The sequence below is a fragment of the Periplaneta americana genome, chromosome 16, assembly GCF_040183065.1.
Source record: "Periplaneta americana isolate PAMFEO1 chromosome 16, P.americana_PAMFEO1_priV1, whole genome shotgun sequence".
In the NCBI taxonomy this organism is placed as follows: domain Eukaryota; kingdom Metazoa; phylum Arthropoda; class Insecta; order Blattodea; family Blattidae; genus Periplaneta; species Periplaneta americana.
In genome coordinates, this window is record NC_091132.1 from 157,106,740 (window position 1) to 157,118,918 (window position 12,179).

Consider the following 12,179-nt stretch of genomic DNA (forward strand, 5'->3'; position numbering starts at 1 on the left):
TTGTATTACTCTGCCTGAATAGGCGAAAACGTTCGCAATTTTGTAATTCATGTATATAAACTTAATGACTATAAAATAAGCCATTATTTTACATTGATTTGTCATTGACTGAGTAATAAAATATTATATTGTATTAATTTAAGATGGATTTCCTCGCCATTCATGCCAATGATATGAGATTTGAGTCTTTCGAATTTGAAGAATAATTTGAGTTCTTCAACTGCCTCTAATAAACCTCAGCACAGATTCATAATCCGAAAATAGTCCCCAGAAAGGAATCATTGATGTTTCTACTAGCAAGAGACATTGCCAGTCCTGGTGTTTGTGTTACGACCTGCTTAAAAAATGTGTAGAAGTCCTGCCAGAGGTGACAACTGCATGTCATTCCGTCTGTATCTATGTCGTTTGCTTTCATCACAATTTGCTGGACAGCAACTTCTTGTTTCCATGGTCAGCTAACCAAGCTGCTCATTTCCAAAACAGATGAAGGCGAACTGATTCGTGCCATCTGTCCCGCTTCTAGCTAACAATTAAGTTTTGTTGTTTTTCTGTAATCATTATGATCGCCATGGTCCAAATTTTGAGTAGTAAACTTGTGGACCATGTACCCACTGATACATTATCGTAAGTCATAGTCTATATCAAAATCCGTTAGCACTTATTTTCTTCTTTCTATCACATTTATTTGTATTTCTGTCTTCCTCCGTGACATGTTTCACTGTTCACCCAAGCCAGAAATTCAGTCGCGTCATAGATTTAATGGCTTATTTATTGATCATGCTCCAGTGCCTGCTAGAGCAATCACGTGACGTTGCGTTTGGGGTTGTAGTTGGGAATCCCGTAGCTGTTTGCTGCATTGCGGACTTGGCTGTTGACGTATTTGCTACTTTCTTTGCTATCCAGTGTTTGTTACGCATCTTATTGTGTTTCATAGCAAGTGGGGCTGATATTGTTAACTTCTGTGCGTTTCCTTATTGAAACAATCAAAGGTAAATTTTATTATCCTTCTTAATTACATTTTGTATAGTTACTGTATCTCTTTTTCGCAGTGGCGAGTTACAAACCAGATCTGTTGACTTCTCACTCAAACGCCACAAATCTGCCACTCGTTTACTGAGATTCATGATTAGACGTTATCATTGAACATTTGGTAGTTCCCTCATATCAGATAATATTTAATTTTTTTCAGTTCATGAAAGATAGCACTTTTTTATTTAGAGATTCATATATTGTCTAAAGATCAACCAATACTATTATTGTTTTCTCGGCAGACCGTTACACACTTTCAGTAACAGAGAAGAGGAAACAGTCTGAATTTGTACATGAAATATAGGCCTGCTGTATCTCTCAAAATGTAATTAGTAACATATCTCAGTTCACTTGTAAATTGTTCAGTTTAATTATAGCGTACGTGTGAAATTACTTGAGTACAAGTTCCCATAAAAGCTATTTGTGTGATGCAGTGAATTCTAGTTCTAGTTTCCTGGATTCGTCAGTTTCGTTGTCTTGGCAGCTTCAGAATTTCCCTGCTCACTTCCTTTCCAATCGTATAACTCTCCACGTTTCCTTGCAGAGTAAGAATACATATCTGTGGTGAAGTCATATTTTAAGGTATTGTGAGGATTTTCTTTAATATACAGATATAACTCTAAAGCCTAATATATGAACTGTGATCAAGCAAAATTATACGTAGTCTGTACCGGTATATGTCATTATCACAATAGTTATAATTCTACTGTATTGTATGTATGTATGTATTTATTTACACTGTAAGTGGGCAAGCACCCGGTGGCAGTGGTATATACAATATAAACAATACACAATAAAATTTACAATACACAATACAATTTTACTACACATATACAATTTTATACACAATACAATTTAACACAATAATAATAAAACATAAATAAAATACCTAATTTTACAATACAACCTACATAATTATGCATAGGTCCTACATAAGTTTGAATAGTCTTTCACTTTACTCTCATCTCATTCCCTGTAGTAGCACTATGACGCATTTCACTGACACTTTAGCACACATTTCACTGACACTCTGTAACACATTTCACTGATACTATAGAACACATTTCATTGATGCTATAAATTATCACTGATTGGAACTGTTCACTGCACTGTAAAACCATAACTTCACTGACTCACCTCGCTTCACTGATACAACAGTTCAAATAAGTCAAATAATTACACCCTTATGCATACTTATAAACAGAATTACATTTAAACTAAATATTTCTAGTCTAAGGCCCTCTTACACGCTATTTTTAAATAATTTACAATTCAAACCAAGGAAGTAAACTCGTCAGGCTAGATAAATACACGTCACCTTAAAAAATTAAATGTTGAATGTCACCTTAATTTTAATTTGCACTTTATACACAACTTTTTAAGTTATTCTTGAATCTCTTTAAGGAAGGACAGCCCTCAAAGACCGCTGCAGGTAGGTCATTCCAATCATTTATAGTTCTATTTAAAAATGAGAATTTACCTACATCCGTTTTCTGTTTCCTACATTTGATTTTAAAATCATGATCGTTCCTACCATAGTACGTTGGCTTTTCTAACCGAGCCGTTATGTCTACCCATGCTTTCTGACCTAGATTTGCTCTATACAATGATGTTATTCTAGTTTTCCTACGTCTGTTTTCCAAAGTTTCCCATTTAAGTTCTTTTATCGTATCATGTCCATCTTCTCTTTTACCTTTAACAAATTAAGCTGCCCTATACTGGATTCTTGCTAAGGAATTAGTTTGTAGTTATATTTCTAATTTTACAGATATAATAGTGTTTGCTTTTCAATAATGGATATTAGTTTTCTTCTATCATAATTATTTTACTAAAAGACAGTGGACTGGATTTTGCTGATTTTGTCGTAGTTGTTGCCTGGTTCTTCTTTGATTAAGGCATTTAATGTATGATTATTATTATTATTATTATTATTATTATTATTATTATTGTTATTATTATTACACGGTATATACAGCTTATTGAAAGTGTCGACTAATGGTATGTAGACATTCAAATTATTTATTAACAAACTATTGGTTGTAGATATGTAGGTCCGTTTATTTATGATAGCGTTGAAGTTTATTTATGCCCTCGTAGTGATAGTTTTTATAAACTAAACACTCTTATAAGATCTATACTGCGTAAAATGTCGGTATCTATTAAATGTATTGAAGTGGGCACGATTTTTAATTCATATAAGAGCTTCTCAATGGTATCCCATTTCCTTCGAGTCATGGTAAACTGCAGCTCATTTCATCAGTGCTAATAACAACTTTTCTTTCAATTCATCAATGCTGATGAACTCATATCGGTATCAAGACTCGTGAATGTGAAGAATTGCAGATGTCAGTTTTGTGTAGCGCTTGATGGACGATAAGGGCGCGATAAAAAGAAAATAAAAAATGTTGGCACATTTTATAGGCAATGGCTAATGTACTTGCCAAAAGATCAAACATAATGCAAATGAAGACGATGCCCTTTCACATAGGCTTATCTAATTAAGAAGAGAAAACTGTATTAAAACACGTCATATTTACTTTAAGATTTCATGTAATTTCACATTACGTGACATGGATTTTTCAAATACCATTCTGGACAATCCAAATTAGCTTTTGATGTTAGTACAGGCCTCCTCGAATGGGACGGTACCTTTATTTTACTATGTCTCGGTAGTTCAGTCGTTTTAGTAAAAATATAACTTTTTACAAAAACTTTTAAGGTTAAAATATGCTTAAATATTGGTCAATCATAACGTAAATTCAGCATCCCTTTATCTGTGAATTGTTGCACAATTCTTTAATGAATGAAAAATGCCGAATATTCAGAATTTTTGTAATGTAGTAGAGTTTATTCTCTCTCTGCCAGGAAGAAAAGCATCCATACGAAAGAATATTTTATATTATGAATGATCGAAAGAGAAATTCCTATCAAGCGGCGTTGAAGTGATGAGAGCTAGCATAAAAGCAAAAACTGTAAGCAAAAATTGTGGCATGAGGTGTGATAGGTTTTATGACAAGATACTGAAAGACCGAAATTTGTAACGTAAAGTAAGATGATCTGGAAACACTCAAGATAATGATCGTGGTGAAATGAAGTTCACTCTGTATATCGTCGGTTTCTTAGTAAAAATGACCGAGTCACATTGAACGCTTTCAAGCATTAAGAAAATGTAAAACTTATAATTCTGCATTAACCCTTCTCCGGGCAACCAGGGTCTGTCAGGCCCTGGCACTACTATTTTTGTGAATAAAATTAAAACTATAATTTCTACCTACTTGAAATTTCATGACTTTGTTAATTTCTGTGTTTTTTATAGTTAGTGAGAAGGAAAATATTGTAGTATTTTGCACAAATGTTCTAGAACACTTTTACTTCTTTAAAGTGTTAACCGGGCATGCAGGGTCTACTGGACCATAGTGTATTTTATTGGTTTTTCTCACTTCGTAACGAGATTTCACTCTTACAAACCATTCAGTGATAATCTGACGGCAATGGAGTGTTGGAAAAATTAATTCCGAAGCTCAACAACAATGACATTTAAAAAAAATGGACCAATTATACATTATAATAAATATAAATAAGTTAGTGTGAAGTTATGCTAGCCATAATATGGTGTAGTTTATAATAGAAAAAGTGACAATCTCTCACCTTTACTTTATTTTATATGGGAGTAATTATGGAAAAGCAGAAGAAAGTCAAAGAAACAAAGGTACGGTCTTTAGATGTTACAGTATATTTGAATGCATCTTAGTTATGCTGTTATACTGAAGAGTTGTGATTAGGTCAAATATTCTGACAGTCTTAGCGTAAGTACTTGTGTGAAGAATCCATTCAGGATTTGCTTAGAGAACCTGACCTAAGAAAAGATGATCCAGACGATAACGCCGATAATAGCAAATCTGATCATCACAGTGAAGCATCAGAAGTTAGTAATCATCATTTAGAGCCACCATATGACCCTGAAACCCCTCATGATGAGGATCTATCTATCAATGAGAAAAGCAGTTATCACCAATGTGATCCACAAGAGGTTAGTGTCGATCGTCTAGAACTAGGATATGGGGGGAAGCATTTGTTCAAACTGCTAATTTCTTTGGTAAAGATGGCACCACGTGGAACTCTCAGCCTTTTCCGACAGGCCGAGCTAGGGCTCACAATATTATCAAAGGGTCAATAAATAAAGTCACTCTTTCACCTGGGAAATCTATTGATGCCTTCAATTTTTATACTGATTCAGTTATAAGTGACATAGATAATAATCAAGAGGCTGAGCGGCTGTGTTTAGAAAGAAATGTTGCACACCCATGGAAGTGTTGCATCGACACTGAATTGCGGCCATTTTTCGGTCTACTAGTAACTGCAGGACACCTCAAAACAAATTACACTAATTATGACATTCCATGGAGCAGCTTGTATGGTGTGCTAGAAATGAGAAAATCTAAAATTTGTGTAAATGTGTGTGAGTTTTACGACGAAAGTAAAAAAAAAAAAAAAATTGTAGATCATACACTAAACATGTTTCTTTTATTGCATGAAAAACCTACTACAATTATATGATTTATGTATATTATCATGGATATTTTGGTCACTATAATAATATTATTATTAAAGAAGATTAATATCGTGTACAGTAAAATGATTTTCTTCTGTCAATGTATTAAAATGGCATGTGGGTCCGACGGACCCTCCTTGCCCATTAACGTTACAAAAGTAGGTTGCCCGGAGAAGGGTTAAAAACTAATAATATAACACGTTTACCTTCAAAATAACTAATTACACTAGTCAACCAATTTTAACTTTTTGTCTGTTACAGAAATGAAATCTGCTGATTTTTACTAAATCGACTCTGCTGATTACGAAAATCGCAGCGAAAAATCTGTAGCACGTAAGATTTTTGTGTGACAGAAGGGGAAGTATTTTGGTTTTAAAAAACGTTTTCGCGCATTTCAAAATACGTAATTACAACAGTGAAAATAAATAAATTCCTAAGATACAAAATTTATACACAAAATACACTGACGTTTCATAGAAAAATAATAATGCTGCATAAATAATAGTTATAATAAGAAAAAGTAGCATTATATTCCTTTTTTTCCCTTCAAAATAGGCTTTCACTTTATTAATTTAAAACTGGATGAAATGAACTATAAATTTTTAAGGTTTATAAATTAAATTGATGAAAATCTAAAATAAAATAACTTAGAAGCCCTATATTAGAGTAAACAACCATATACAGACTTCAAGCTAGATTTTTTAAAAAATATTTTGTTACTTACAGTTATTTTTCCCTCTTGTAGTTTGAGTCACCTTCTCTGAACAAAAACCACAGTAGTCCCCCATTATACTGGAATCCCACCTTCCTTGATATCGTTGTTCCATCTTGTGTATATCTTGATGGAATCTTTCCCCTTCTTCATCGCTTACAGCTCCTAAGTTCTCTGGGAAAAAGTCCAGATGGGAATGTAGATGTATTTTCAAAGACATTCGACAACCAAGCTTCTGGTAACTATGCAGGAGTTCTTGTTTAAGCTGTTGGTAATTGTCAGCTTTATTATTACGTACATAAAAATCCACTAACAACACTTCCAAAGGCATTCCAAGCTTCTAGTTCCTCAACACTTAATTTTTTTCGATGCTCTCATCTTTCAAAAGTGCCTAATTTGAGGGCCAACGAAACTTCCCTCTTTCATTTTAGCTTCACTGAGTTTCGGAAACATATTGTTATTGCAAGTTATCTTGAACTTCCTGAGCGGGGTCAGAGGGGCAGAGGGAAGGAAGCGCATGAGAAAATTTCTTCCCCAATGAGGCCTCGAACCAGCGCGCATTCCATAACGCGAGTCTTAAGCAGGATGCCTTAGACCACGACGCCACGGCGCGGGACGATAGCGGTATGGATTGTGTACAATTATAAATTAATGTAAATTCAAGTAATAAGCCTATAAAATATTGTTATAAGAGTATGAAAATATCAGCTGTAGGTGTAAGCCACGTAGGCTTATATAATGTGTAGTAATAGCTGTAGTAACTCCGCCATTGCCGATCCTCAGCCCGGATGAGAAAGGAGGAGTGTATACACGATTATATTTAAATACTTACTCATTACAGGTTAATTAAAACCTGCTACGAAACTATGTTCTCCTCTCAAAACCGGAGTGTCGTGAGATGATGATGTCTGTATTGAACCAAGTTCTTTTGCAGTAGAGAGCCGTAAAGTGAAAGAACCAACGTTTTCTGAAAAGAGTCACGTTACCCGAGGGAGGGGCATCCTTGCCGTGTCGTTACGTTGATGAGTGCATGTCGTACCGAGCAGTTCGAAAGACGGACTTAGGGGATGTAAGGTTCAAGATAACTTGAAATAACAGTACATATACAAAACCTTCTCCATTTTTACCCAAAGCTTTAACGAAATTCTTCATTAAACCAAGCTTCATATGTAAAGGAGGAAGCAGTACCTTTTTCGGTTTCACTAAAGGGACATACTTGATATTATGTTCTCCTGAGACATAGCTTTCTCTGGGAGGCGAGTTTTTCACTATATAGTGTTTTTCGGTCGCTCTACTATCCCACAAACAGAGAAAGCAACTGTATTTTGTGAATCCACCCTGAAATCCGAGCAATAAGGCGACAATTTTCAAATCTCCGCAGAGTTGCCTGCAGAATGTTTTATATTGGATTGCATCTAGTAACACTGAGAAATTTGTATAAGTTTCCTTCATATCCACTGAATACGCCACGGGAATTGATGGTTTAGTGTTTCCATTGTGCAATAACACTGCTTTTAAACATATTTTGGAACAATCTATGAATAACCTCGATTCCTCTGGGATGTGTTGAAGTCCTAGTTCTTCCACTAAGCCGTCTCTATTTACACACACGCACATAGAATTCTTCATTATAAAATATTTCGAAAACCGTTCATGTCTCTTCCTGTATAATGAAATTCTAGTATCTTGTGCTAGCAGGTTCCAGTGTTGTAGTCTAGACCCTAAAATCTCAGCTTGTTTAGTGAGATTAAGATCTCTTATTAAGTCGTTCAGTTCACATTGTTGAATTAAATGGGGTTCTTTATAATGTTCTGGACTATAGGACGGATCAGAGGATGTTGATGGTTGAGCCAAGTCATCTGTTTGTTCTACTGGAAGAACCAATTCCTCCAATTGCGAAGGTGGATTAGGAATAGGGAGTTTTTGTTCATGTGGTACAGGTCATATTGCAGATGGAACATTAGAATATTCAATTTTAGATCTTATTTTCTTTGAAAATCCCGTAATCTTTGTTAAACAGAAATAACAGTCTTCTGCATTGCTTGTCAGTTCACGCCAGATCATTGGCACTGCAAACGGCATACTTCGATTCTTCTCTCCATTCATCCCTTTTGTCAGTTTTGAGTAACATGTTGCAGCACACATGGGGAGCCCATAATTTGTCCTCATCACACACATTAAATTCAAAATAGCAATAATATGCTTGTTTTAACTTATCTGATAAAGACCGACGCTGCGATTTTGCCGTAAATTCTCCACATACGTCACAAAAGCTGTCTGGCGAATTTACACACGCACGACGAGATTTTCTCATTCTGAGAAAGCGTAAATGAACGCGAAGATAAACACTTAAAACCAGCGATACAACTTGTCACAAACTGAAACAATATTCAACTAATCCTAAAATGGAATCTATTTCACTAAAAGCCCATCCTCTCAGTGCTTTCTGTCGGTCTAGCGCCATAAAGCAATAAAATAATACAGAATTGATATATATCACCCACTACCCGCCTTATTAATGCAGACTCATGTATTTCAAATAACCTATTCCTTAAAATACACTTCTAGTATATTCTGAGCAACAATAAGTTATAAAACGTATGAATATGCTGTATAATCGTTTAAGTAAAGTCCATAGTTCGATACCCGAGTTCTTTGGTAAATTCTTTTTTTTTTTTTCACAATTTCCAATTTTCCTCTTAAATGGTACGTGATGGAAAATTTTCAAGTTTAGAACCACTATCAGCACACAAAAATTGATCTAAAATGACCATTTTCACCCTTGTGACAAAACCCTTTTTGACTAGTGACAGTGATTTTTGGATGGATCATTAAATCCTTAAATGCCTTTTCCCAACAATTTTGCATTTTGTACTTGGTCACTTTTACAAGAAACCGACGATATGAATCCAAAGTTTTATGTGTCCTGTCAAGATTGACGACTTCAAGTTAAAATAATGAATCCTACAATGTCTTTAATTATTGTAAAGTATGGATGCAATGGAATTCTATCAATATTATTTCTATATTGTAATCCAAATATTATTTGTATTTGAACCTCTTCCATGCAGAAGCATTTTATCAGACGAAATATTTCAATCTTTTTTTTTTTTTAAGAAATATAAGCGTTTATACAAATGTTTATAATAGTTTTTTTCATTATCTCTTTTCAATTATATTTGTTTTCGTGTTGTATTGTTTTATTCCGATTTTTATTATTTTATTTCGTTTTTCATTATTTTATTTCTTTTTTAATATTTGCTTTCGCATTTCCTTATTTGATTTCGTGTTCAATTTTTTCTGTTTTTCATTATTTATTAGGTTTTTTTATTATTTTCGTTTTTTATTTTCTTTTGTTTTCCATTATTGTATTTATTTTCTTATTATTTCAATTCCGTATTTTATTATTTTATTAGGCCTACGTTTCTATTAAGTTACATCGTTTTTAATATCATATCTAGTTTTTATTCTGTTCTTTCTCATTTTATTTCGGTTACTACTATTTTATCTCTGTTTCAGTTATTTGATTTCGGTTTTCATTACTCGATTTAGTTTTTTGTTTCTCTTTTATTATTTTATTTTGCTTTTTAATATTTTATCTATGATACCGGTAGAAAACCGTTATTTTTGTGAATTCGGAGTATTTTGTCACTGATGTCAATGATTTAAGGCAGTGCGTTGTCATCTATTACAGGAACATTAAACGATGTGGTATGTGAGTTCGCCATCTGGTAGAAGAAAAAACCGATGTGCATCTATTTATTATTCAATGATGTGTTTGTCTAGACAATAATAGATCTAAAATATTATCTTAACTTTTTAATGTCATTGACTTTTTATTAATGAAAAATAATTACGTTTCAGTCTTTCTATTTATCTTGTTTTCTTCCATTTTATATTTATCGAAATTCCTTTAATACTGCGTTGGCAGTATTGTATCCAAGTTTTCTGTTAGAAGTTAGAGTGCGTGGCAATTGCGGATTGAAGTTGAAGTATATGTTGTTATTATTCGTTCTGATATAGAATTAGTGTTTCGTTTATTTTCTGTGTGACATTTTATTAGTCGCTTGTGTTTCCGTGGTTTGTTGTGTGAATCGTAGAAATAATTTGTTAAACCGTTTTGTTTTAATAGTTATTCTACTTTGTGTCTTCCTAACCTTCCATGTAAGTATTTGGTCGATGATTGTTGAGTTCTCAGACAAAACATTTCGTGGATTATAAGAATTAAGTGTACGAAATGATATTTAGTAATTACTTGCATTGTAACATTAAAGGCAGTGGCGCAGCCAGGATTTTAATTAGGGACATAGGAGAGGGTGCTAATATGAGACAAATGCTTGCAAGAACAGGACACTGCTTAAATCACGACCGTTTACAGCCTATATTGTGAATGAATCCAATGAATGGACAATTAACGGAAGCTGTGAATCAGACTGATGCATTTGAAATCTTCATTAAGCCTACTTGATTTCCATGACAATAGGAGTGCATTAGAGTACACAGGTACTATCGGTGACTCAGGAGAAGACGAGAGCGGACTGAGGAGGAAGGGATGTGAACAGATAACGTACAACACGTGCAATATTTGTACTGCAGTAAGCGGAAACATTGGGTCTCCTTCTGTTCAACTTAGTTTTAATTTCCATACGCATTGTTACTCATGTTTCCTGCACAAGTAATAACCTGGCTACTGGGATGCTTATCTGAGCGATGTTTATAATAATCAACAGCGATAGTCAAGAAGGTCACATTTCTTCTGCTCGTCTTCTCCTGAGTAACGGACAGTAAGTGTCGAACTATTGTTATGATGAAATTATTTGTGCTGCGAACTAAAATCACGTGTTTATCACTATATACATCTCACAGAATCCAATGAAGGAGAAGAAAAATCGGGATAAATTTCAGGACACGGATTCCTTCCTTTCCCTCTTACTTCAAAATTCCAACCTTGTGCAAAAAGAACAGATTTGTCTGTGTTTGTTGATTGTAAATCATCATGCTTACGAAAATGCACTAAAATTTCAGTATGCAGCATGCTTCACCATGAACTGAACCCGGGCTATGTTATGAATGATGATGATGATGATGATGATGATGATATGTGAACTACTAAGAATTGGTTGCTCAGTGTAGGATTGCACAAATACCGTCAGTTTTGTGTTATTTTTATTTTCCAGAGAGGAATACCCATTGAATCTAGACCACGCTTAATTTTTTTAGAAATTCTGATGATTTGCTGTGACTTTCTGCAGTTTGTGTTAACATTATTGACTGCGCTGATGATTTCTTTTTATCATCATTCTCGATAGCAAGTTTGCTATTTGCAGCTAGGATGAGAAGAGTGGAAGTGAAAGTCATCATGAAATGGAAAATATCGTTATCTGTACAGAATTTAGAAAGAAAAGAAGATAGGCCTATTCCTTTAGTGTCCCATCTGGCGGAATCCCAGAAAGTCTTAATACTTTATTAATGTTGTGTTTTGTATTTGTAAACTGAGAAACAGATGATTGGTGTGAGCAGCTTTCCCTCTCTAAAACCTCTTTGAAGATTCCAGCTTACAGTCTGATCTGGAATTGCTCTTCCATGAAAAATATATTTCACTTACCTTTACTGTAAATGAGCATGGCAAGAGAAACTACAAAATAAAATAAAATGGAATTATAATCAATTTAATTCAAAACAAGAACAAAAATTAAAATCAATAGCAAAAAAAAGCCAAGAATGTACTACCAAAACTGCAAGAATTAATTTAACCTAAAAACGAAACAAGTTCAAAAGTGAACAAATTGATCTTAAAAACTGTGAGTTTTACAACCAGAAATCAATGTTCAATATTTATGTATATATGAACATTGTCTGTAACTTCTTACATACAAAGTGACATGC

General features: G+C 34.0%; 1 protein-coding gene across 2 annotated transcripts in view; it reads left to right on the top strand.

Annotated features, from left to right (window-relative positions):
* Nucleotides 1–825: 825 nt before the first annotated feature.
* The window catches only part of LOC138691531 (ankyrin repeat domain-containing protein 23-like), a 38,994-nt gene continuing 27,640 nt past the window's right edge, over nucleotides 826–12,179 (top strand). Inside the window, exon 1 of one of the 2 annotated variants that reach the window (XM_069813563.1) lies at nucleotides 826–989. Coding sequence is in view for 1 of the 2 variants with exons in the window: in XM_069813562.1 (XP_069669663.1) it covers nucleotides 10,456–10,457 (2 nt within the window). In the remaining variant the exon portion in view is untranslated. Of the gene's footprint in view, nucleotides 990–10,227; nucleotides 10,458–12,179 lie in introns of those variants that run through there. The other variant, XM_069813562.1, reaches the window with a different exon arrangement.